The sequence below is a fragment of the Camelus bactrianus genome, chromosome 17, assembly GCF_048773025.1.
Source record: "Camelus bactrianus isolate YW-2024 breed Bactrian camel chromosome 17, ASM4877302v1, whole genome shotgun sequence".
NCBI lineage: Eukaryota > Metazoa > Chordata > Mammalia > Artiodactyla > Camelidae > Camelus > Camelus bactrianus.
Window position 1 is genome coordinate 39,210,373 of NC_133555.1, and position 26,208 is coordinate 39,236,580.

Below are 26,208 nucleotides of genomic sequence, written 5' to 3' on the forward strand. Positions count from 1 at the left end.
AAATAGGTATTTTCTGTTCTGCAAAAGTGACTACTGGCAAAAGCCTCGGCAAACCTGACATTTGAGCTGTGCGGAGTTGGGGGGCCCGCGGGCTACCTCCACTCCTGGCTCTGAGGCCCCAGGATGGTATGCTGAGCCCAGCACTGGGGCAGAGCCCCTTCCACACCATCTCCCATCCACTGCCACTGCCTGGACCACCACATAGGAGTTCCCCTGACCTCCTGGCTGCCGATTCCTTCCTGTGATACAAGAGGGTGTAAAATTTCAAAATTAAATATAAACTGCGTCTTATTCAGAGCTTTGTTGCATCTTTCCTACCCCGTTTTCCCAGCTCTCCCCCCAGCAGGCCAGCTTCCTTCATCTGTCAAGCACAAAGCAGGAGAATCACCGTTCTGGCCGCCTCCCGGTACCACCACCTCCTCCACCCACGAGGGAGTGAAGCTGGGGTCAGGCAGGCAAAGAGAGGAGCCTTCGTGTTCCCAGCTGGCACCAAGAGGAAGGTCCCCGGAGCAGGGTGTGGACGGTGCCAATAAGTAGTTACAGGCGCCGCCCCTTTCCTTCTGTTTTCTTTCTCTCCTCACCCCACTGTTCTAGCTAAAAAGCTTTCATGTCACCAAGGGAGAAGAAAACTAAATCCATTTATGTCAGCAGAGCACCTGGGGCTTAAAAGTTAGAACCATACCTGCTGGATAATGTACAGCTTAAAAGCGTCTGCTTTTCTCTAACTACATATTACCTTGTTTATTTGGAAATCCTACCTGGCTATAATTCATCAGAAAGGAAGAGCAGAATACAGGGGGAAAATACTGCCTGACTCATCTTTTTAATGCAGATATATCTCTTTCTAGTTTGAATGTTTTGTTTGTTCTCCACCTGCTTAAAACATGTAAGGGAAGATGAACACACAAGAATACTAGCATTCTGAACCACCTAGCCCAGCTGTTCTGGCGACACCAAGGAGCAGACAGCAAGATTAACGACACAGGTAAGTGAGACAGAGATGGAAGACTCAGATGGCTATCTGCCGTGATCCCAACCAACATCCTCCAGGGGCCTCACCCCAGGTACATTTACCTGGGTAACTGGAGAGCACAGGAATCCTGTCAACTTCTTAGTGGACCAATGGAAAAGAATGATGTAAGAACACGGTCCCCGCACAACACTGGTCCTGTCTCAACATTGGTAGGGCCACCCTTTATACCTGAGTTACTGGAACAGAGGCAAGTTCAAGGAGCCTACATTTTAATAAGCACCTATTAGGTGTTGAGCATAACACAAAACACATCACATTTACTCCTTGCCACAATCTTGCGTGGCAGATGTGAGCTCTACATCACAGTAAGAGAAACAGGACTCAAAGAGGTGAGGTAACTTATCCAACACCACAGTTAGAGCTGTACTGAAGCCAGCATCAGGCAGACTTCCATGTCAGCACTCCACCAAATCAAATTAAACGTCGTGACATAAAAAAGTAATTGTGGAGGAGAGGAAGAAAAAAAATATCGGTAATTATATTTTAAACAGCTAAGAAGTCAGAGGACAACAAAATGGAACCAGAGGGAGAGATCTCTATCATGAGAATAACTTACAGGCCATAGTGACACAACATGACTTTTTAACAGTAGTGATACAGGTTTCTGGTGAGCATGGTACTACAGATGAAATTTATTTTGAAAATCTAACAGGATTTACTCTTATTCTATTAATTTATCACAAAAATACTGCTATCTAAGTCACAAGATTAAAAGCGAAAAAGATGAACTGGTCAAAATAATTAAAAAAAAAAACCCTCTTCCTACAATATGCTTGGAAAATGCCAAAAACATATTCTTAGATGATCTAATGAAACACAAAGTAAAATACAGAAAGCAGACAAGATAGAGATGATAAATTCCAATGACCTTTGGGAGAAAAAGGAGAAAAAAGAAAAGAAAGGCAAAAAGTAAAATTGCAGAAATGGAAGATTTTATTGAAAGAAAAACAGACATTGTGGATCAGAAAACAATCACCAAGCTTACAACTGAATAAACAATTAAAAAAAAGGATGAGCCACCCCTTTTCTGAAATCTAAGAAGGACCTAAATTACACAATTAAAAAGTAATAATGAAAAAAGAACGTTAGTCCACCCTCTTCCTTCCTTTGGAGAACGTAAGACCCAGCATTTCTTGGGTCTTTAACAAGCACAACCTCATCTTACAGCATGCATCCTCGCAGGGGCGATACTGCCCTCAGGGCTGAAAACTGGTTCTTTTGGGGTGAAAAACTGTACTCTTTTTAGGCACAGATATAATACATCAACAGTGTATCTGTGGCACTAAATTTTCTGGGGGGAGGGATTAGGAATTAATGTCTAACATGGCTTCTCGAAGTGGGTAATTTTTTAAAAAGTTGAGAAATACTGCCTTACAGAAATTCTGATGTCTTTGCATTAGATGTGTAGTTCAGAATTCTCAGACTCTTCTGGGTTTCCCAACTAAAGGAGGGAAAATGAAAATCACAGACACTTGGTGGCTGTCAGCAGGAGAGTGGGTATATGGGAGACACTGTGTGACACCTAAAGCAGGAAGGAAGGAAGGAAGGAAGGAAGGAAGGAAGGAAGGAAGGAAGGAAGGGAGGGAGGGAGGGAGGGAGGAAGGGAGGGGAGTTTTTCCATGACTTTAATCATGTGGAGTGTCCCTGATACTAAAAGCTGAATTTCCTCTAGAAAGGGGAGGCTTAAGTAGGTACAGAACTCACTCGTCTTCACAGCCATCCTGCTCCTGGCCCCCAGATTGCGGAGGTCTAGAAGCCTTGCTCAGAACACACCGCCTCTGAAAAAAGCCACACCCTCTTTATTTGAAGATCAAAGCACAACATGTGAGCCAACCAACAGCAAACCGCTTTCACTTGGTTACTGAAAAACAACTTAGAGCATCTGCTTGGCATCTCTGCCCCCAACACCACAAGTTTTGAGAAGTCCAAGCATTCCCTACACGTCTCAGACCCCCAGGCATCACCTAATTAACTTCTGAGGATGTCAGGAGAGCCTCTAGCTTTAAAAAAAGATCTGTGTTTCTAAGGTTCTAAATGCAAGAGAAAGAGAACTAGGAGACCAGCGCCAACACGTTTCCTTTTCTGTGGCTTAGCGGACCGGCGCGCCGGGGTTAGTCCCGGGGCCTGTGCGCACATCTCCAAACCTGCGCCCGGAGCGCGGGGAGGCCCGGGCCCTCAGAGGAACTCAAACCAGCAGCGCGGGTGGCTGTCGCGGAAGAAAAAGGAGTAGGCGTTACAGAGGTTGCCCGCTTTCCGGTGGTGGATCAGGGACCACAGGGAGTCGCCGAGGAGGGCAGAGAGGGGCCGAGGCCCCCTGTGATCACCTTCCAGCGGCTTCACGATCTGCAGCTTCTCAGGCAGGTAGGAGCGGCTGCTGAACGACATGCCGGAGAAGCCGGTGAACTCGGAGAAGCGGGAGTGCGTGCCGAGGGACATGATGCTCTCGGTGGGCGTCAGGGAGCCGCTGAGCAGCTCGCCCTTCTCCGCCAGCTCCCTGAGCTTCCGCTCCTGCTCCTCCTCGAAGAACCTCCTCTCCGAGAGGTAGTTCTCCCGGCGGAGGGACAGCCGCCGCAGCGCCGTCTCCAGGTCGTGGGAGCCCGGGGTGCCCGGCGTGCCCGGCTTCTTGCTGCGCGGCTCCTCGTTTCTGGAAGGAGGAGAAACGGGGTGAGCGCAGGGCACCCAGCAGGGGGCGCTGGATAGGCGGGCGGACCCTTCCAGGATCTTCGAAGGAAAACCTAGGCAAGCCGTTGACACTTAGGCAAAAATCGGGAAACAAATGCCTGCCCAGGAGAACAATTCCCTCTGTCGTCTTTTTTCCCCAGGGAGGAGAGGAGGGAGCACTAAGGTGGAAAGACACGCACACACCACATACAATCCAGCCCCTACAAACACCTCCCTCATGACGCCTTAGCAAGAAACCTCCTTCCGGCTGCAGCTCCTGGAAACCAGGACAGCTGGCTCAAGGGATGCCCCCTCCTTCCTCTGGAATTTAAGGAGCCGAGAGCTCGGAAACAGTTCTGATTCAAACTAGTGGTTACCAGAGGGGGGGTGAGCAAGACAGGGGTAGGGGACGAAGAGGTACAAACCACTGTGTATAAAACAAATAAGCCACAATGATAAACTGCACAACATGAGGAGTAGACCCAGTATTTTATAATAACTATAAATGGAGTATAACCTTCAAAAATTGTGGATCACTGTATTGTACACCTGTAACTTACATAATACTGTACAGCAACTATACTTCACTCTTTAAAAAGTCAAAAAAAAAAAGAGTTCTGATCTAACAGTTTTCAACTGTCTGACCCAACAGTCAGAAAAACCAATTTAGTTAAGTCACAGGAAAAGGATGGACAGTGGGGTGGGGGTGGGGGTTCAGTGTGAGGAGGGACAGACAACTGCTAAGGACCCACCCCAGGGGACGCACAGTGTAGCAGGCACTTGCCAGGCACCCTGCACCCCACCTTCTGAAGCAAACCAGATTCTGGTCATGAGACACAGTCTGAGTCTTCCTCTGCCTTTCAGAGTCCAAGCCACAAAGGGTTCATGAAACACATGTCTATTCTACAGCCTAACAGATGAAGATGAACAGAAACAATATTCATTTACCCTCCCCTTCAGCATTTTACAGAAACGCCGGCTTCCCGGGGCATCCTATTCTAGCTCTTTAAACTGGTTAATACAGCTGCGTCAAGGGGACGCCTCAGTTCAGTGGCTTGCTGGTACAACAGACCTGAGAACTGAAAGGTCTAACACTTCTCAGGCGATTCTTGTCAGCCTCCCTCTTCTGATTACCGAACCTCTGTTCAATCCCGACTACCCTGAAAGATAAAAACCCCAAAGCCCCCGGCGGGCTCACCCCAGGTCGGCTGACTCTGCTTCCAAGATGATGCTGTTGGTCTTGTTGTCCAGGACAACGTTGCCGACATCGCTGCCGTAGAAGCTGGACCGGGGGGTGCTGACGCAGCTGGACAGGAGGGAGTTCATGGCTGAGGACTGGTTGGAGCCGGGGATGTTCATGGGTGACGGGGTCAGAGACCTCTGCTTGACGACCTGGTTGATGTTCCGCACCGTCTCGAAGACTCGCTTCTGGTGCCTAGGGCAGGTGCACAGCATTGTTCACGACTAAGCAGATGCAGGAATGACCTGGGATTCAACCCTCCAAACACCATCCACCGAGGAGCCAACCCACCGTGACCCCCAAAGCAACCTGCCATCACATGCCTTCCATGTGTCTGTTAGGGTGATGGCTGGAACTCAAAAGACTTGACACCCACAGGATCCAGGACTTCACTATGTGGTTGTACCCCAAAGGCGATGCTAGCAAGAGTGACATTGCTTCCTACTTCCCTTAAGCTTGACCTTCAAATAAAGATACTTAACAGTAACTTTTGTCTCCCAGCTAGTTTTCTTCTTTCATGATGGCCCCTGGAATGCAAAGTCCAGGAGGGCACTGTTCACTGTTCAGCACATAACAGGGCTCAATAAATTTCGGTACAATGAGTATTTGTCGACTATTCATATAAAAAAAAGTAAGAGCTAAACTTCTACAATGGGATAAACATCAGATTTGTCTTTTTTTTTTTTTTTTAAAGAAACTGCCATTTCTGAGAGCAGAACCAAACTTCCACACTTTGACGCTCACTTTTCCCTTTAAGGAGAAAAACGTAGGCATGTTTCTATAATGGCTGCTCTCTTCTGCGATGCAGAGGGCTGCAGACGTGCACCGAGGCTCAGGGATACCGGTCGCTCCTGGGATCCCATTTAAGTTCTGTCTATCGGTCTTGAGTACAGAGAAAACCTGATGAAACCGGATCCACAGGCTCCTTACGCCTGGGAGCAGGCCAAGTGCAAGGTCTCAAGTTAGGAAGAGAGACAGTAGAGGCTGATACCCCTAAACATATCCAGGAAGGAAATGGAAGCCTTGCTCACATCCCCTCCAAAGAGCCTTCTGTATCTCATGTTGCATCCTAGTTTTCTTTTCCTAAGATGTTAACATTTTTTTGTAATGTTTTCCACTGAAAATTAAGACAAAAATGAGTAGTGATGTCAAGATGGAGCTTGTGCGGAGAGAGATGGGAAATACATCTGTCCCTCCCCAACTTTCTGCAAGTTCATAATATACCTTTAAAACCCAAAAAGAGGACCTGGGGGTGCTGTCAGCCATGTTCTCTAACTGCCCTTCCCAGACCGTCTGCAAAGGGACTATAGTGATCACACCGGATTCTGGGCCCACCCCACGGTCCCCAGGAGCTGAGAACCAAAGCCGTACGCGATGTCTGGTGACTCGGGCTCCTCCAGCTGCAGCTCCTTGCGCATCGTGCCCTCGATCTCCGCGGCCAAGGAGTCCTGGGAAAAGCCGGGAGACAGACAGCGAGTGAACGGCAGTTCACGGGCTCTGTTTCAAGAGGCACATGGCCAGGCCACCAACACCCCACAACACAAGGGTGATGGCATCCGCCCCGGCAGAAACCCTGGCCAAAGCTTCCCTACCGCACAGAGTGTAAAGCCCCTTCACTTCTGTGAGCTGGGGGTCTGAAAGCAGACCCTGCGCTCCCTGGGCCAAACCACGGAGCTGGGACTGTGACCACAGGAGGGGTGGAGAACTTGTGAGGGAGGACCTGGGCGGTGGGCACTGTCAGCTGGGCCTCTGCTCTCGTGACCCTCAGCATCCCGCAGGGACAGCGCCGGTCCCCACCAGTGACGTGTGGCCTACCCATCTTTTACGACCAGCTCACATCTCATTTCCACCAGGACTCCTTCACTTGCTACCCGAGGAGACACCAAACGTGTTCAGTCCTTGCCAGCTCTCTGAAGAGTTCACTTGTGTCTTCTTCTAGCCAGGCGGTGGATTTGTGGTCGGGGGAAGGCCAGTCACTGGGGAGTCTCACCTCCCGGATGAGCCCGGCCCCAGGCTGAGGCTCAGCCACGCGGGGCCTGCTAAGCGCCCCTCTCCTTGAACCACGCGCCCGCCGCTCCCCGCTGGGGGAGGAGGAGCCCGACAGACAAGCCCACACACTCGGGCAGGTGGACGCCAGCAGGGCCAGGTGTGTGCAGGTAAGCTCCTGCTGAGGCCTGGGAGGAGGACACCACGTAGGACAACCTGAAGGGAAAGGCTAAATCATGCTAATCAACAGAGCTTCCTGCCATGGCTGGAATGTTCTCTTTCTGCACCGTCTGACACGGGGGCCACTGGCCACAGGAGGCTACTGAGCGCCTGAAATGCAACCAGTGAAACTGAGGAACTGAATTCTCAATTGCATTAATTTTAATTGATTTGAATTTATATAGCCACTTGTGGCCAGTGGCTTCCCAGCTAATGGCACATGGGGACACCGGAGGGTCCACCTCCAGGGCCTCACAGCCCACCGGGATGCTCTCGCCTGGACACTGTGATCAGGTGGGGAGACCAGGCAGGAGTCAGAGGGAGGCTTGATCAGTAAAAGGTTAATGGGCTTGTTTGCAATTCCCACTCACAAATATGCAACTGCATGTAATGACTATTGCATAACTCTTGAAAAGTCTTCCCTGGGCCAGTCTTCTTTTTTAAGCCACTTTTTAAAAAATTCTGTTATCTACCACACTATTTACATTCTGAGTTCTGCATGGGGGAAGGACCTTCATACCACCTAACAGAAACAAGATACCAGACTACTAATGACATCGCCATGCAGGGGAAAGTCACAAGTGTGTCTGTGACTTTTGTGGCCACGATCCCCCCGGATTGTCTGGGGAGGAGCATGCACTCCTTCTCAGAATAATGTTTTTAAATGAATAAAATAATTAGGATTAAAGAGGAAACGAGATATATTAAGTTAATTACTAAAATGTTAATAACAAGTGTGACAGAGTAACGCAGGACCTGGCTTCAGGACTGGGGAAGGCTGTCGCTTTGAACTGGAGATAGCGCAAGTGGTGCTGAGACGTCGCAACAACTAGATGTGTGCTAGGAAAGCAGCTCCAATCCTGACAGGTGACAGAGTCTGTCACCTACCTTCACTAGAGAAGGACATGCCAAACGCAGTCAGGGATGAATAAACATAAAAGACATAATCTCCCCTTTAAGTTCAAGGGCCCCCTGAATCCTGCCTATAGATCCCAGATTAAGGACTCTTGCCATAAGGCAGGAGAATTGGGAACATACTTGAGCAGAAACTGCTACTCACTGTTTTATTCAGCAGTTAGGAGGGCTGGGAGCAGGAGCAGCCGATTTAGGTGTCCTGCTCCAGGAACATGGGCATGACGCAAGCTTTAGGTTGCCTGGAATACCTTCCGTGCATAATGCTCTTTAAAAATAGCTATCTTCAAAAACCGAGCTCTGCCAACAGCAGAAAAAGGCAAACAGAAGCTCCACCTCAGCAAATAATAAAAGCTGAGAATCAACCTCTCCAGAAGCAACCCAAATGCAGCATTTCATTTCCACGTTTCTCGTGTCATGGTTTAGTTTTAAAATACAGGTCTGTCCTCGAGAGCGGGGAATGCCAGGGAGTGAATCCCAGGTGCGCAGGAAAACAAGGCAGCCCTGGGTGACCAGGGCGCCAAGACAAGGAGCCCGGAGGCAGGGAATGTGAGGCAGGGAGTGTGCAAAGCTGCAAGGCTTACAGCCGCCCCTCCTTCAGCTCCAGAGCCGGAGGGATTGGGAGGGGGAGATTCCGGGGATAGAATGTCCTGTGTTCCCTTCACTGGGATTCCTGGAATTACTGGCTCACCAATCTGCTCCTTGGAAAGTTTTTTTTTTTTAATTGAAGTACAGTCAGTCACAATGTGTCAGTTTCTGCTGCACAGCACAATGTTCCAATCATGCATATATATACATATATTCATTTTCATATTCTTTTTCACTAAAGGTTACTACAAGATATTGAATATTGTTCCCTGTGTGTCTTTCTTTTTGGTTTCCCTTAGATGTCAATCAGGTTGAGAGAGAGTTCGTTCCAGCCTGACTTCATACATGAAATCTAAGAAGAATAAGCAACTATGATTTAGGATAAAGTGGGCCAGGCAGCAAGGGGTCGGGGGCCAGTGTCAGCCACGGGAGGAGGGCTGAAGGAGAAAGGGCCCCGAGGAGAGCCCAGCCCAAAAGGGACCAAGTCTCACAAACATTCAGGCCACCCTCCACTCCCATCTCATTTAGGGGAGTTTCTTGCAAAAGTTTTTCTCTTCTCAGAGAGGACTGGTATCTCCTCAAACCATGGAAACAGAGCCTGAAAAGTTCTTGGTGGTTTGTTTTTCTGTCTGTCGAGCCACCATCCAGATCTAGTATCCAGCAGGCATCCCTGACTCTACGGCATCACAAGCACTGTGCCAGGTGCGGAGTATTAGAGACAGGAGGGGGGAAATAGCAAACGACACATGGTCCCCACCTTCAAGGGGCCCCAGTCTGACAGAAGAAGATAAAATGAGACAGTTCTCCAAATATTACTGGGAAGAGACCAGCAGCGGGGAAGTGCCCTGTGCAGCCCAACCCCACAGGGAGAGTCTGCCTCCTGGGCGGCCCCGCCTTCTCAGCCACATTCCCCGAAAGCCCAGCCGTGAATCAGAGCAGGCCAGGGATGACGAAGTAAGCCTGTGGGGACATAATATGGAAAAATATAGAAACGCCACACCCAGCGCAGAGGGAAGTATTTTTTTGGATCACAGCTACCGAAAGCCACCAGGAGAAGGATTACTAAGCAAACAAAGCACCACCAGAACCGTAAGGCAATTTAAGAATTCTGGAGCGTGCTTGTGAGGCCAAAAGAGCACTGACTCTAATAAGGTCAGAAAAATTAATGTATAAATAGCACCTTCCAAATATCTCAGGTTCCTACCAAATTCATCCTCTAAGGACAGGAGCAGAAAAGACGACAGACTCAGAGCGATGGAAAATCAAGAACCAGTTTGTCTCATGTGGTTAAGAAGCCACTGGCTGGGCTCACGGGCCCTCAAACTCAGTGTAAAGCCCTCAGATCCAGGGCATGAAGGGAGAGGCCACCTTCAGAGCTCAGCTCCAGACCCGCCCTCCCCGGCAGCGCCTGCGGGGCTCTGGCTGGGCAGCGGGCTGGCAGCGGGTGGGCACTCACCATGGGAAACAGGCCCAGGGAGTGGTAGCGCCGAGACGCAGTGCTGGGCACGGTCTTGTTGCGGAGGTTCTTGAGCTCCTCCTGCGCCTCGTGAAGCATCTCCATGCACTCCGCGTACTTGTCCTCCAGCTCGCGCAGCTGCCGGAGACCAGGGGCGTGAGACCGGGTACACCCACCCACCTACCCACCCCTGAGAGCCCGGAAGACACGGGGCCACGAACAGAGGCCCCGGACCTCAGGGGGCCAGCTGCCCTGTGGCCTGAGTCCCAGGAGTCCTCAAGGCAGTTTTTCTTTCACCTGGGGCAAGCCTGCAGACTCAGACATCTCCTAAAGTACTAACAACGGGCAACTGACATAAACACAGCTTTACACAAACAGGAGGGCAAATCATCACTCCCTTGTTTCCCGTCACACCTCTGAGTGGGGCTCCTGTTAGTGGCATGCGCTGTGTCCGCTCCCTGCTGGGAACGCTTACCAGGAGCCCCGGGAATGCCAGGCTCCAGGCTGGCGTGGAGCCCAGCCTCCCAGGACCGGCGTGGGAGGAACTGGGAGTTGCCTTCGGGGTCAGAATGACATTTGAGTCAACATACAAATGGTTGTTAAGACGGATGGCACCCACAGTCTGTCAAAGGGAGGCTGATGCACCGCAACTGGGATCAGGTCCCTGATGCAATGAGGGGGGACCACTGACCTCGGCCGTGAGCTGCCGCTGGGCATCCTTGGCGGCTCCCAGGTGCTGGACGAGTTCTTCATTTTCCACGGCGCACTAGAACATGGCAAAGGTACATCAGCTTCTCTTTTAAGACACTCAGTAAAGTCTAACATTTTCCCTCATATTACCTGGGTTGTTATGATACTACCACACATTCACCATGAGAGTTTTATCTTACACTGGAGGAAAATTTTGTCTTTTACATAGTTTGGAAGGTGGCGTCTTTGCTACCTCCATATTCATTCAGTTTGGCCCCCCCCCCCGACCTCCACAGCCACAGCCGCTCGGAAGCATCTGACCCCACACCTCTAACCAAGGTCTGACGTGGGAAACTTAACTTTCTGCTGCTTCATCTGAAATCTAAAGGGGACACTGTTCTGCTGCAGAACACAGGCGCCGTGTGTAAGGACAGACACTGGACTAGATGATTCACACTTTAAATTCCCAAACTCTCTATTAACAGTATCTTTACCTTTCTTAATGAGTTCTATTAATCTGCAGATTTTTCTTAGGAGATTAAGTGGTGATAAATATGATCTCCTCGCCAATTCAGGGAGACACCAGTTTTATGCTTTTGACTCCACTAAGCTTCTTCTCTAAAGGGACAGCACAGAGTCCTAACATTTGAAACTAAAGGGCCCTGTCTTTGGGGTACCTGCCCTTACTCCATCTCGGAAAAGCCAGTTTTGCATCAGCCAGAGAAAAACGGAAGCCTTACAGCTTTTGCCTTCTTCTGCAAATCAACTATTTGCGAGAGCAGGTGTGTGATCTCCTCTTGCTGGCGGGCAGCGTCCTCAGTTTTCTTGGCCAGTTCCTCTGAGATACTGGCAATCTGCACGTTGGCGTCCCCTTTGACAACAATCACAAGACCCAGAGAGAATGACTTCTTTGTGGTTTGTACGAGAAAAGGCATCTTCATTACAAGACGGGGAGGAGTGGGGAAGGCACAGGAAGATGGCTTGGGGAGAGAGTGCTCATCTTCCTACAGGGCTCAGTCTGTCACGAGGAGGAACAGGGCCTCCAGCTGTGGCTCCCAGGCTCGGTGCGGGGGTCCTGACCACACTGACCAGCGCCACCTCCCCAGGGGAAATCAGGCAGCCAGGAGGTGCCTCACACACCACACAAGGTGCCTCTGGCCAAATCTGCACGTTCCGCACACGGACACATCCCCATCAGTAACAGGAACCCCTGCTGTACTCTGTTCTAGAAATGAACGGCTGCCGCCCACAACACAATTTCCCCGGAAGTTTTCAACCCATATTCAGAGCCATAACTCACTTTACTAGATGTAAACGTCGGGTGTGTTTCACTTAAGTGTTTTGCTGACACTCAAAGTACTCTGTTTGCTCTTCTGTCTTATCTTAATGTGTAAACTTTATAAGGGGAGGGTGGAGGGCAGTACATAATATTTGCAGAGCTGAGAACTCTGGCCTCAACTGTCACAAAACAAATGACTGGAAAGCTGTTTTTTTTTTCACATCTTCAGTTTTTTTCATAACTTAGCCATGAAATAACCAATACTCCAGCAGAAAGCCAAAATTAAAACTAAATGTCCAACTCAGGGAGAAACTGACAATGTCTGGCTGACCACCCGGCACCCCATTTCTCATAAATCAGGTGGAGAGGTCACAATAGATCAGGGGAGGCCTCTAGTTTTCAGAAAAATGGTACTGAGCCCAGGCTGGCGGGAAGCCCAGCCCCACTAGCGTGCTGCAGATGCATCAGGTTGTAGCCATGGCAGTGGGGAAAGTGAAAGAGGGGGCGGGGGCGGGGCGTACTCAGCTCCTTCACACAGTCGTTGACCAGCTGCTGCTCCTTCTCTTCATAGGTGATGGTCTCCGTCTTCAGCTGGCAGGCCTGTGGACAGGGCTCAGGTGAGAGGCCCCGCAGCCACGCCTGGACAGGCTGGGGCCAGGGACACAGGCTAACCCTTCAGCATCACCCCAGCTGTCCCCTGCTGCACCCTCAAATACGGAAAATCGATCCCCAGGTCCCCGCTGAGTGAATGAATCTCAGAGTCTTGAGGCTGAAAAATGTGTACCACTAGAGGGCAGCACCCAAAGCAGTTGCTAAAATTCTGGGCGTGACCCTCCTCTATACGTTGGTCTGTCTGTTCATTTGGTATTGTCTTGGCTTACAGCCATGGACCCCTTTGTGATTCGAACAGTGCCTATGACACAGCCCTGCCTACTGCAGGCATTCCAAGGATAACCACAAAAACAAGAATGGCCAAGGCTTATCACACCTTCTACATGCTGGGCCCAGTCCTGGGAGGTTCTGAATACAGACCTGCTGTATTCAGTTGAGCAAAAACAAGGTACAACACGAGAGCATAAAAGTTCAGAGACCCAAGAGCTACCCCAGGACATAGATCTGATGGCCCCAAGAAGATGCCCTAGGTAGAAGGTGTCTCTGAGCCCTCAGGTCCTGGCCCCAGGGAGACACCACATCCCTGAAAGGCAGATGGAGGAGCTGGAATCTGTGGCTGGGATCACAGTTCCTCCACTTGCTTTAGCTGAAGACTCTGACAGGGGACCAGTCCCTGTGTGCCCAGGACTGGAGCATTTGCTTGGGGTGCGTGCCGGGAGGGGAAGCACTAAACTCAGAATGGGGAAAACTGGGCTGTAGTCTTGGCTCGGCCACCAGCTGGCAGACAAAGCGTGGGCAACCCTCTTGGTCGCTCCGGGTTTGCGTCTCCCATCAGTAAACGAGGGGCTGGAAGAGGTGAGGGACTGAGAGACATGACCCTTTCCACCAGCTTAAGAGCATCCTGTTAAGCCCAGACGTGAAGCTTTTTCCAACATGCGGGCAAGCTGGAGGTGACAGGTGGTCTGCCCTCTTCGAGAGACCTCAGGGAGCCCTGCGCCAGCTTAGGTGAGCACGCAGCCCAAATTTGACAAACCAGGGCCTGGTAAACAGGGCTGTACCATACCTCTGGCTAGAAAGCATAAACTCACTGATAACTAAACCCAAAGAACTAAATTTGCCTGCCTCTGTGTTTCTAGATATGGGCAATGGGTGAATGGAAATTATGTGGGGTTTGGAGTCACAGAGACTTACAAACCCTGGCTTTGTCATCGCTCATTTGTAAGATCCTGGGCAATCAAAACACCCAGCAGCCTGGGTCCCAGTTTTCCCTACTGTGAGTGAGAATCAAAGTAACCAGCTTCCAGCCTTGTGGGAAAGATTTTTTTTAAAAGAAAGAATGCAGGTAAAATACATAGCACCGCGACCAGGTGATCAGAAACACTCAAAAGCACGGGTCCCCAGGCTGCCTTGGCCTAACCTTCTGAAGTTAACTATCTGAGAACTATACCCCCCAGGTTTCCTGTACTAGGTCTGTAAAGCCCACATGACCTGCAGGAATGTGAAAACAAGGCTTTCATGCCGGGATTTCAGGTCATTTCTACGTCTGAGCTGGAGACCACCACGGCAAGCCCCACTTCCCAGGAGCTGGGCCCTGCCCGTGCAGGAGGAGGGGTTTACCGCGCCTGACCACCCGCTCGCCGCCTCTTCGACCAGTTGGTCTGCCGCAGCCCGGACAGCATGTGCCGCCCTGTGAGGCTGCCAGCTGGCACGTGGGGCAGCGGGGACCCCAGGTTCACGGGGCTCTGTAAACACGGCTGCTCTCGCCAGATAAGGCAATCAGAAGAGGCCACCCACCACTTTCACAGGGGACAAGGACAGGGCGTGTACTTCACCTCGGATCGAAGTACAACGTTTTCCTCTTCAAGGTCCTTCAGCTTCTTCTGGAGAGAATCCAGATGGAAGTAATTCTGGACAGAGGAGGACGACTCATTCCTCTTCAACCTGCAGGAGAAAGTACACTTTCTAAGGGGAGAGACATCTCCACCCACCCCCGGCAAACCAAGGGGGGACACAGAAGGGCTGTTTCAAGGAAAGCTCAGGGAATGCACAGGCATGACAGTGACGCATCAGGCTGCTCCCCCACCACGGGAAAAACAAAACCCAAGGGCGCGCAGGCTCCCAGCGCTCAGACCCACGTCCCCACCCTTCACGGCCACCCCGCGGAATCCAGGGGAATCAACTCTATTTGAAGCCTAGCCAATGCTGGAATGCCTTCTGTGTGCCAAGAGCTGTACTAAGTACTCTACATGTATGAGCTCATTTAATGCTCACAGCCCTGTGAACTAAGTACTATTATCATCTCCATTCCACAAATGAGGAAACAAGCATAGAGAAGTTAAGTAACTTGGCCATGAGCACACGGCTAGTGAGGCACGGAGCCAAGATCTGAGCACGGGCCATGGGGCTTGAGAGTTCATGTTCCTAACTGGAGACCCTGCTGACTTGGAGAACCCCCTACCCCTTCTGTCCCAAGGACCCACCCTGGCACTGCTGGCTCCAGAACCCCGTATTTCCTCCAACAGCAGAGTCCAGCCTCTCATTCATTAACAGCCAGGCCAGATCAATCTGAGCTGACAAATAAGCACTAAAACTCAGGAAAGGGAAAACTAAAATCCCATGGAAGTAAGAAAATCAATCTGTTGGAAGCACTCGGTGAGGCTTGGCCTGAAGGCTGAGCAGCTGACCCACGTGGCCAGTGAAGGTGACCCTGATCAGGCAGCTCCAAGGACGTGGACCACAGCCAGCCCGAGCCCCGGCCTCCGGCGGCCCCCGTGACTTACGGGGTGGAGCACACGGACTCGGGCTCGCTCTCCTCCGCGGCGCTGGTGTAGAACTGCAGCAGCTCATCCTTCATGGACAGTTCATGCCGGAGCTGTGACACCTGCACAGACACGACAGGCCCATCATGCACTCCCCCAGCGAGACAGCGCCCACCTCGTGTGCACGCACTGACTGCTCAGGGACAATGTCTCTTTGGGTCCTCTTTACAAGTGCAGGCATGTCACTGATTTTGTGCTACTCAAGGAAAACAAAGGGTTGTGTTTGATCCTGTTGAAGAAAACCGCAATTACCTTTTGGCAGAAACCCCTCTGCTTAAATCTGTAGCTTTTACTTTGGTCCAGAGAAGAGGCGAGAAGGGGATGAGAAGGTTCTAGAATGATGGCTAGGGGGACAAGACAGAATATAGGCTGTGCAAGGAGCCACATGACCAGCTAGGCGAATGCCCAGGGATATGGATCAGAGCACCAAATGAAAGAAGGGGTCATTCACTGCTGCTGAAACCAAATCCCATCTGGGACCAGGACGCTGGCAATGCCAGTTCTGGGTGGGCAGCTACACGCAGCCTGCTCCTCAACCCTTGTTCTCCCACTTGGAAAACCTTGCAGCCCCACCCTGTGACTGCTCCACCCTCACAGGAACCCTGGCCAAGCATGGCCAGCCCTTGCTTTATACTCAATGATTACAAGATAGGAACTCCAGATACAAGAAGAAAACAGGCAACCGTCAGGAACCGGCTGTGTTGACTAGTGCCAGGATACAGGCAACCGTCAGGAACCGGCTGTGCTGACTAGTGCCAGGACACAGGCAACCGTCAGGAACCGGCTGTGCTGACTAGTGCCAGGACACAGGCAACCGTCAGGAACCGGCTGTGCTGACTAGTGCCAGGATGGTTCTGCAAGTCACGCTTATTTATGCTTCAGGTGAACATAAAGTGAACAAACCTGAGCCATAAAGACTTTCACCTGCCCCTTCACCATTCAGCACTGATGAACAGGGAGCCAGTGCTGTAAGCGAGAATGATAATTGCTTCAGTTCTTCCCTGTTTCTAATTTGATTTGTGGTCTAGAGTTTATTCCAACTTTCCCACACAACACAGTGACTGTATTTTATTTTCCATGGAGAACCCAGTTTTATGGGTGTAAAGGCTTCAGCTTCAACACCTAGACTGATTACTGAACGGGGTGCCAAAGGGAAACAGGTTTCAAACTCAAAGCTTTTCCAAGGGGGGAAAAAGGCACTTCCACTCCCACAGTGCAGGATCCTCTCTGTGGGAGGCAAGGAAGCCCCAAGCAAGGGCAGCGACGGGGAGGAGCAGCACTAAAGGATGATGGTGACCGTTTACTGGTTCCCGGTGGCCTGTCCCCCTGCTCAGAAGGGGCCGGGGGAGCGGCCATGCTGACCTGCTCTGACACCTGGGAGGAGTCCCGGTCATGATGCTGGAGGCAGGGAAGACGGGAGGCAGCTTTACTTCCCCTAGAACATGACTGTTTTACCTCATCATCTTTTAAAGAAAGCCTGGGGTTAAAACTTCTTTATACAGGGCAGTATGTCAGTTTTATCTAAATAAAGCTGGAAGAAAAAAAAAATCAGTAAAAATTACAAGGCAGGGAGAGTATAGCTCAAGCAGTAGAGAGCATGGTTAGCATGCATGAGGTCCTGGGTTCAAGCCCCGGTACCTTCTCAAATACATACACACATAAACAAACAAACCTAATTACCTCCCATGCCAGAAAAAAATATTTTTTTTAACAAATACATGAAAAATAAAAATTACAGCAAACTCAAGGAAAAAAACTCTCTTAATAGGGCCGACTCATCTGTTCTCATTAGTTTAATATCTGATATGTACTCTATCCGAGGACAATACATTAAACGGATTTTTGGAACATCGAGATTTGCAGATACTAACTACCATCTATAAATAAACAACAAGTTTATAGTGTAGAGCACAGAGAACTATCTTCAATATCTTGCAGTAACCTATAATTAAAAAAATAGGAAAAGGAATATTTGTATGTACACATATGACTGAAACATGCTGCTGTACATCAGAAACAGACAAGACTGTGAACTGACGAGACTTCAATAAAAAAAAATAGTGGCGACTCTATTCCATCATTTTAAAATGATTATTAAACCCAGACAACAAGAGCTGGGAATGAGCCTCAACGAGGAAGAAGTCTGAGTGTATCTGAGGGACATGAACAGGGCAGCCCCTCCTACTGAGAAAGTTTCCGATAGAAAATAAGGGAGAACAAACGAGAAGAAGGAAAGCAAATCAAAGTCTTCACAGTTCAAAATCCACTGCTCGAAGGGCAGTTAGGACGATGGGAAGGAAGCTACCGAGTGGGGCCTGGCTCTAAACTTCCAACTCTGGTCCCAGCAACCCCGCCTGGCTCTGCTGCCTTCCTCCCCCCACCCACGCCACATCCCTCCCAGGAAACCGGTGCTGCTCCTCTGCAGCCTCAGCCCCAAGTTAGGCCTACACAGGTCATCCTCCCCTCCCCCACCACGATATCCATGAGCCAAGATTTGTATCATGAAAATAGGAGGGTTTCTATTATGACAACAATAGCCTATTTTTGGTAGTGTTTTCCAAACACAAAATTATGCTGTAATGCTGTCAGAGCCATCACCGCCTCACTCTGCAGCACGGCCGGTCCCCGGACCTGGCTCCTTCTCCGCCTGCCCTCGCCCACCCCAGCTCGGGAACCCCACCTCGTTGCTGGAATAGCCTGTGTGTGCTTATCCAAGCTCAGAGTGTCTGTCTCGACCGACGGGATGATCCGGACTCTTGGAGGACAGGGACTGTGGCTGCCCGGGGCTGGGCGCTGGGGGCCTCCTGACCACATGAGGGCTGGCCCTATCCCCCATGGCCCCATCCACACCATCAGAAGGAGACATAAGAAAACAGAAGGAGCAGCAGGGAGGCAGCTTCCTGAGTGTGTGTGGGAGGGGGCATTTCCCACCAGGACCCCGTCACACCATCACCTTCCTGGCCATGCTCGCAGTGCCCCAGCCCCTGCAGACGCCGCCTCTGCCACCAGCTCCTCACCTCCTCCCTGATGTGCTCAACCTGCTCCTCCAGCAGCTCGTTCCTCTCAGTTAGTGTCTTGTTCTTCTTCAACAACGACTGGCCAATCCGAGCAGCCAACTCTAAATCCCGCTCTTTCTGTGAAAGCAGAAGCGAAAGCAGAGGTTCAGAAGATCCGTGCTTCCTGCAGGAGCCACAGGACTCCAGTGTCAGCTGAGAAAACAAGGTGTTCAGCAGTAACAAAGGAATCACTAATTCGCCACCCAGCCACCAGCATCTGATACCCATTCAGAGAGGAGCATGCTCGGTACACATAAGGTGCGAGGGCTGCATGGACCCCCAGCAACAAAAGGGAACCTTCCAAGAGAAAGAAAACAAATCTTTTCCTGCCGGGAAAACATACTTCCAAAAACCTTTCTCTACAACTGCTTTTGGTATCCGTGTAACCACTGGGTCACCTGTCCCCCTGCCTGAGGGCTGTTCTATCACTAGTGCCCAGCACAGGGAAACAGTAACTATATGCTAGATGAATGGACGAATCCAGAAGTTCCAAAGTGCACTTAAAATAAAGCCAAGGCAACCCCTCTGGCACACAATAAGCTGGAATTTCCCGAGTTCCTTCGAGTTGCCCTGTAGGAAACAAATTGTTTAAAGTTACTCTAAAATAGATACAGTCACACATTCCTTTTACTTGGGGGAGGCAGGCTACTTTGGCTTTATTTTAACAGAAATACTTTGAAAATGGAGAAATAATGCATAGAATTGCCCTACTTCAGAGACAAAGACTGTGTTGAAGACACAGAATTTTCTGTTAGTTCAGCTGCTGACATTTGGAGCACAGCAGCGCACAGAGGGAAGTCTTCAGTGGCACCAGAGGTACAGCCGCCTTCACGGGAGGAAAGCTGTCTCCTGACAGGGGGGGGCGGGCTCTGTCACCACAGATTCATCCATCTTTGCCGGAGGGACTGTTGGCCACCACAATCAGATTCACTTGCTCACTTTTGGGGAGCGGCGGGAATGGGGAGGAAAACTCCAGAAAACTAAACCCTTTTAGAAGCCTATGCTAATTATTCTGTTCCCCTGGTATAAAAAGCGGAAGAATGGGGACGCATAGCTTTGAGCAGAAGAAAGCTGAGGAGGAATCCCAGCTTCTGACAACCCCATGGCCTTGGGCCAGTGGCTTCCACTTAACAAGGATCAGGTACCCTCCAGATTTCTGAGTTGGTTTTTTTTTTCCAAAACGTAGGTTTATAAACCATCAGTTGGTTGACAATCATTTTAGTCATGACAACTGACATCGTTTTCAATAAAATTCAGCAGCACAGACCTGAAATACCAACATGCATTTCCCATAATAAGGTATCATGTCAAGTTTAAAATCTGCTTGTCACACATTTACTTATATGAATACTGGGTTGCAACCTAAGATGCATTCCTTACAGCGGGTACCAGTCAAAAGGCTAACTGCCCCAGGCGAACTGTTCTGCTCCACAATTTGAGAGTCTGTCTGGGTTCTGACTGAATGTCCCTAGAGCCCAGTTCCCTGGTCTGCGAGATGAGGGAGGGTAGAGGGGCAGACTAGCTTTTATTATTTATTGAGTTGTAAGATTTTTTTAAAAAGCAGCTTTTAGTTTTAACTTCTTACATATCCACCGAATTATTCTACTATCCAACAGTGACACACCTTCCTCTGCTTGTCACAGGAGTTTCGCTGAATTACAAGCAGAGCACTGAAGTCAAAGCACAGTTTGGGAGGACGGGGTTCAGCAGCAATCTGGCTTCTCCAGAGCTCTTGCATGAATGACGGTCTCTCTCCCCTTGGTCTTCCATGGTCCTGAAACCCCCAACTGCTGTCCTGCTGTCTGGGAAGCCAGCCAGGTGTCATGTCAAGTGAGCCACAAATTCTTCCAACTCATTTCCACCATTTGTGCCTCCCCCTCGTCCCCTCCCAGGGAACAAAGGGGGCCAGTGAGTCTGCCTGACCAACCGAGACACCTGTCTCTATGCACTCATCCGTGCTGCCTACGGCGTCTTCCAAGGAGGGTCCTGATCTCAGTGGCCCTTTATCATTTCTCAGACACAAGAGTATTTGGTATCCGGAGGACAGGACCCACAGGGATCGTGCGAGGGAACCCATCTCTCCAGGACCACCTCTGAATTAGCTGAGTGCAGGTGGTCTCGGCTGGCTAACCCTCAGTAACACTGTAGCAAGACTGTCTATTCCCCTTCAAAGTGCGGTTTCCATGAATCTCACTCAGGTCTATTCAATCTCTACCAGAACAAGTTCCTCAGACTAAACGCCCAGCAGGTGCTTCACGCCTGTCGGCTCACTGCCTTCTGTTCTGCGTCGCCTGTCATCACGCATCCAAGCTGCTGAGCTCCCGCGCGCACAGACATTTCGTATGCCGTAGCCACATTGTGTATGCAGGTTTCACTGCCAACAAATCAAGCCAAAATCGTAATGATGAAGACAGGCTGGGCAAGGACCTGCTGGAGCCCGTGAAGGATGCTGATGGCTTCCCAGAGCACTTGGGGCTAGAACTCAAGAGGAAGGGGAAGCAGGCAGAGGAAGGAAAACAAATGGATGGGGAGGCCCAACAATGGAGCCCTGTGACCCTCTCCACTACACCCCAAGGCACTCCAAACCTCAGACCTGAGGGCTCCCTTGCTCTACTGAGGGGGCAATTCTCACCTCATCCACACCAAAAATCTAATCTTTATCGTAACATCGAGAAAACACTCTAGGGGGTGGAGGACATAGTTCAGTGGTAGAGCCCACACCTAGCGTGCACCAGGTCCTCGGTTCAATACCTGGTACCTCTATTAATAAGTAAGTAAACCTAATTACCTCCCCTGCCCCCCAGAAAACACTCTGCTGGAAAAAAAAAAAAAGCAAGAAGTTACAGTAAAAATATTCAGAGATAAAATGCGAAACTTAAAAAAGTTATCAGAGTGTCTCTGGTTTTTCCAATTTTTCTAAGGCAACAGGCCAATTGGGTTTCTCTTTGAAAATTTCAGGAATGAAAAAAGAGTCTCATTTTTTACAACCAGCCAACCTATGATAAATATTTACTTCTAAAATCAGGAGAACAGCTAGGAAATGACCATTGGATCAAACTACAGTGAGAGAATGAGACCACAAACAAATTTAGGCCCTTGAAAAGAAGCTATTAAAAGCCTGGTTCTTTTGTTCCGGGAAGCGTGGCCAGGCGGGGCTCGTCTAGTTCTAACTCCCTCCCCAAAGCTCTGTTTCGCTGAAAATTGAAAAGCCTGTGACTTGTGTCTCAGCTTGTGACCAATGAATGCTCACGCTGCCTGGCACAGGCCTGGAGAGGAGCGCAGGCTGCCGCCCACACTGAGCGGCTGACTCATCTCATTCACCAATTTCAGGATCGGAAGCATGACTAAGGGGCCCCCCGGAATAGCCCTCTGCGTGACTGGGGAGGAGGCAGCTTTGCCCAAAGGTAAATTCCGAATAGCAACAAGCCAGGGCAAGCTGCAGAATCCTCGCCCCCTTCAACCCAGAAGCAAACTCCGCACGCGGCCCATGGCTGTGCGCTGGCCCCGCCAGCTCCCCACCTGCGTGTGGCAGGCACGTAAAACCAAAGCAAACCACTCTGGAGGAGGAAATGGAACCAAAGCTAAGAGATGCAGCGCACGGTACAACCATCAAGGTACTGGGGCCAAGACTAACCAGGAAACCGCCGACTTGCAAAGAAAAGCGAGGACTCAGGCGTGAGCCTTATCAGGCCGAGGAGGAATGACATTATATGTAAAACACACAGACCACTGCCACGTCAGCTGCTAAAAATAAAACAAAGCAGGCCCAGCTAGGAGCCACCTAAAGAAACTACCCCAAAATATTCTTTTTAGCAACTCAATTTTTTTAAAAAGGATGACTGCATACTTTTTGTGTAGTGACACTCATTTAGGAAGTTAGCTGGGGGTGTTATGTGAAGTGTTGGTAACTAGGATCTGCATCAAGGGCTGCAGGCCCAGCTGTTCTGGAAGTGGTCCTCAAACATCCAAGCCAAGAGGGATGTTGCTCTGTGGAGAGGCCTCACCCAGCACGGCCAGGCCACACCCCACAGGAGCCAAGGACCGTGGGCCACAGGCACTCGCTGAAGAAGCGTCCCGTAAACAAAGAACGTTCATGTTTTTAAGGTAAAAATGTCTCACTGACAATCAACTAACCACATTCCCCTAAATTAAATAAACAGGGCAGTAAACACAGCCAAACGCAACAGGGCCACACGCACAGCGGTTAAGGCCATGCGACCTGGGTGTCTTCTGCCCTCTCAGATGCAGGCCCCTCCACTGCAGGGCGGGGGAAACAGAGGCACTGATGCCTGAGGACTATCGCAGAATTAATGACATGACGCACGGATAACAAACAGCTTGCAGTCAAAGTCTCCCCTTAATAATAAGCATGACCGCGGAAACGGACATTTATCAAAGGCCTGTCATCTCCAAGATTAAAAGCGAGAAAGAAATCACCCAACAAGGTCCCCACCCAGGAGAAACTTCTAACCAATCCAGTTGGATGAACTAAAGCAAACAGAACCAGAGGATGGCTCCCGTGCTCAGGGCTGGTGGGGCCACGGGGATGTGGCAGCTTCAGAGATCCCCAGTGAGCCCTGCAGTGCGACATTCAAAGGCAGGAAAAGACAGAGGTGGCCAAACTGTGCACAAGGTCACGGGCGGGGGAGCGGGAGGCAGGGCCCGATGAGGAGGAGGACTCAGGAACGTGGTCAAGGATGTGGCCTTGAGTGAGGAGTTCGGAGCGCCGGAAGAGGGCCAGGTGAGGACAGAAGGCGTGGGAGGGGGGTGGCTGCAGGGAAGATCAGAACAGAGGGAAACTCAAATCTCACTGCCTGGGCGCCGGGAGCTGGAGTGGTAACCCGGGAAGAAAAATAAAGGTAAAGACACAGGGCCCGCTCAGAAAACTTGATGACTGAGAAGACTTGATGTCAACAGAACGCTGAGAAGAAGTTGAGAAAACCAGTCTCTCAAATACACGAGGCTGATCTACTCTGAAGCAAGTTTCTTAAATTGTTCTTGCCATGCTTATTTGGGGTTATTTCCATGCTGACACTGCACAATAATATTCCCTTCACCTGATGTAAGTAAAAATGAAACAAAATGGAACAAAAATATTACAGAGATGTGGATCCTGAAGTGTTTTCTGACATTTTTTGTATACACTTAAAATATATTGTTAGTAAATATTTTAAGGGGTTTTAAATCTCAAACTGGGTGTTCTATAGCAAGTATTTACATGATATTCTATTTTGCGCCATTAATACATTCCTTTTAAAACCCAAAATACCCTGTACGAAGCTATAGCTACAAAGGCCTACATACAGAGCTACCAGTTCAAAAAAAAGGGTAAAGCCACTAAATGATGCCCTGAGAGGGCCTGAGTTCCGAGACTCTTCACTGAGAAGGACAGTAAGGCACGCTTTAATCAGTATGAATTATTTATCAGTCAGTTACAAACGACTCTGTGCCCCCTCCCCCCCAAACCACTTACCTCTTCAAGAAGCCGAGTTACAGCATCGATGTCATTATATGTCTTAGTCATCTGGCCAACTCTTTCAGCACATAAAACTGCAGGGAAGAAAAATGACAATCAAACTACTGACTGGGCCACAAACCGGCCCAACAAAGGACCCGCCGAAAAAAGTGGTTCTAAAGTTATGCCCGCGTACTGCGCACACAGGGTGGTTCCAGAGAAAAGTCCCAAATTGTGTGGGGTGAGGGGGGCGGGGGGGCTACTCCTCCCCGCAAAGCCCTGCCACTGCGTGCGGGTGTGTGTGTGCATGCGTGCACGTGCGCACTCGGGGGTGGTACTGAGGGCAGGGCGCTGGAGTGGAAAGGGGTCTGGCCTCGTATCCGCTCGGCAAACCAAAGTAGGTCAGCAGTGCAGCCACTGATGTGTGAACTGCCAGAAAAGACCCACAGGAGCTAGACCCCACTAATTATAGAGACCCAGCCATGTGGACAGAGTGGGGCCTTCCGAAAGCAGCCCTCGGCATAATTATTTAACAACAGCCTTAGCTGGTCATTTCATAACGGCACAGCCTCCTCTTCCCCAAACAGCCTAAATTCTAAGGCTATGCAACCAGTTTCCAAACCATGAAAACTGGGGTGGTAAGATTCTTCTCCACACTCTTTTCTATTGTAGTTTATTACAAGATATTGACTATCTGGTGCCATACAGTAGGACTTTGTTGCTGGATAGATTTTTTAATCCACACCAAACACACACACACACACACACACAAAATTACATGACATATGCCATTCGCTGAGGTCATAAGAGGCTGCCTGCAGGCCACTTGAGGACTGTGTCTTTGCTCTTAGGAGATAAAGGGTGTGCACTGAAAGAAGGCCTTAGTCTCCAGAAAAATCTCAGGGCTGTTTTATTTTAAATCAATCACCAGGAATCCATCTACAGTTCAAACAATGTGAAGGTAGCATGGATTTGATTCTGAGGAGGAAGGAGGAAGTAAAAGCATTTAGGGCCCAAGTGTAACATTTTTTGAAACCTGCCACTTTGGGGCTAAATAATAACTTTGTAGTCACTCCTCATTATTAAGACTCTAGAAAATAATTCTTTTTTTTTAACAGCGGAAGATTTAGTTCAGCTTTCCCAATGACCCACTTGCAGTCCCAGCCCATGTAAGCCATTTGGGAACTTCCGTGTATTCCTGAACCAAATTCAGTAGCATTACTAACGGCCATCTGCGACTGGAAAGCAATAGGTCTCTAAATATTTTATTAAACGCAAGTAGAGAGCATCCTAGTGGGTGAGCAATGAGAAATCTGATCCGCTGGAATGATTTTCTAGCGTAAGGAGAGACCTGAAATCTGGTTCCAAATCTGAAACCCTCCCCACACAGGGGCCCTGAGAGCCCAGAGAGGGGGCTCCCCTGCCGGCCTCTCCTCCACCCAGGACTTAACGGCAGGACAGGAACCATCCGGCTGCTGGCTGGAGGGAAGGGCACTGCCTCAGACACTTCCTTCCCTTCCCTTCCCACAAGGAAAAGCAAGGGAGATGTTCAGGGTTGGTTTAAACCACAATTTAACCTGATGGAGATGGAGTCCAGGCTCAAATTGCTCTAAATAGTTCATCAGCTCAAGGTCACAAGAAATCCTTAAGTGAAGATTTCCATGCCACGGGCAGGAGTGGGTTTCACGCTGCACAGCTGTGACATTTGACAACAATGCAGACAGACACACTGGAGCCCTGCAGCCAGCTCCCTGGAGGAGAGCGCCGTGCGCCCAGTCATCACGGACCACGGCAGCTACAAAGGCCTCTGTGTTGAAGCCTGTGTTGTGACTTCAGGGCCAGCTAATTCCCCTCCTTGCTTTCCTCAAAGGACCAAGTCCTCTGCTTTCCTACAAAAAAAGACAATCAGGCTACCTTTTAAACTAATCTTGGCTCTGTGTCACCCGCACCTAACAGAACAAGAATCAGAGGGCCTTTTTGCTCTGGGATCATATTAATCAGAAATTATGCTTACACTTTTAAAGCTATTTTCTTGAACTGAAATCACTGTGGTTGATCATGTGTAGATAATCACATGCAGATGTAAGAGATAATGGAGATTCCACATACCCCTTACCAAAGTTTCCCCCGATAGGAACATGTTGTAAAATCATATCACAACCAGGGTACTGACATCCATACAATCCAGGAATCTGACTCAGA

General features: G+C 49.8%; 1 protein-coding gene across 13 annotated transcripts in view; it reads right to left on the minus strand.

Moving 5' to 3' along the window:
* The window catches only part of TRAK1 (trafficking kinesin protein 1), a 116,128-nt gene that overhangs the window by 20,454 nt on the left and 69,466 nt on the right, over positions 1-26,208 (minus strand). For all 13 annotated transcript variants that reach the window (XM_045509783.2, XM_074345149.1, XM_045509787.2 and 10 more), the window contains exons 3-13: positions 24,025-24,101; positions 18,513-18,629; positions 15,457-15,557; positions 14,509-14,617; positions 12,586-12,664; positions 11,526-11,656; positions 10,787-10,861; positions 10,096-10,233; positions 6,306-6,382; positions 4,893-5,129; positions 3,358-3,677 (exon numbers count right to left, since the gene is read on the minus strand). In XM_045509783.2, the coding sequence (XP_045365739.2) occupies positions 3,358-3,677; positions 4,893-5,129; positions 6,306-6,382; positions 10,096-10,233; positions 10,787-10,861; positions 11,526-11,656; positions 12,586-12,664; positions 14,509-14,617; positions 15,457-15,557; positions 18,513-18,629; positions 24,025-24,075 (1,435 nt within the window). In that variant the 5' untranslated portion in view covers positions 24,076-24,101. The remainder of the gene's footprint in view (positions 1-3,357; positions 3,678-4,892; positions 5,130-6,305; positions 6,383-10,095; positions 10,234-10,786; positions 10,862-11,525; positions 11,657-12,585; positions 12,665-14,508; positions 14,618-15,456; positions 15,558-18,512; positions 18,630-24,024; positions 24,102-26,208) is intronic.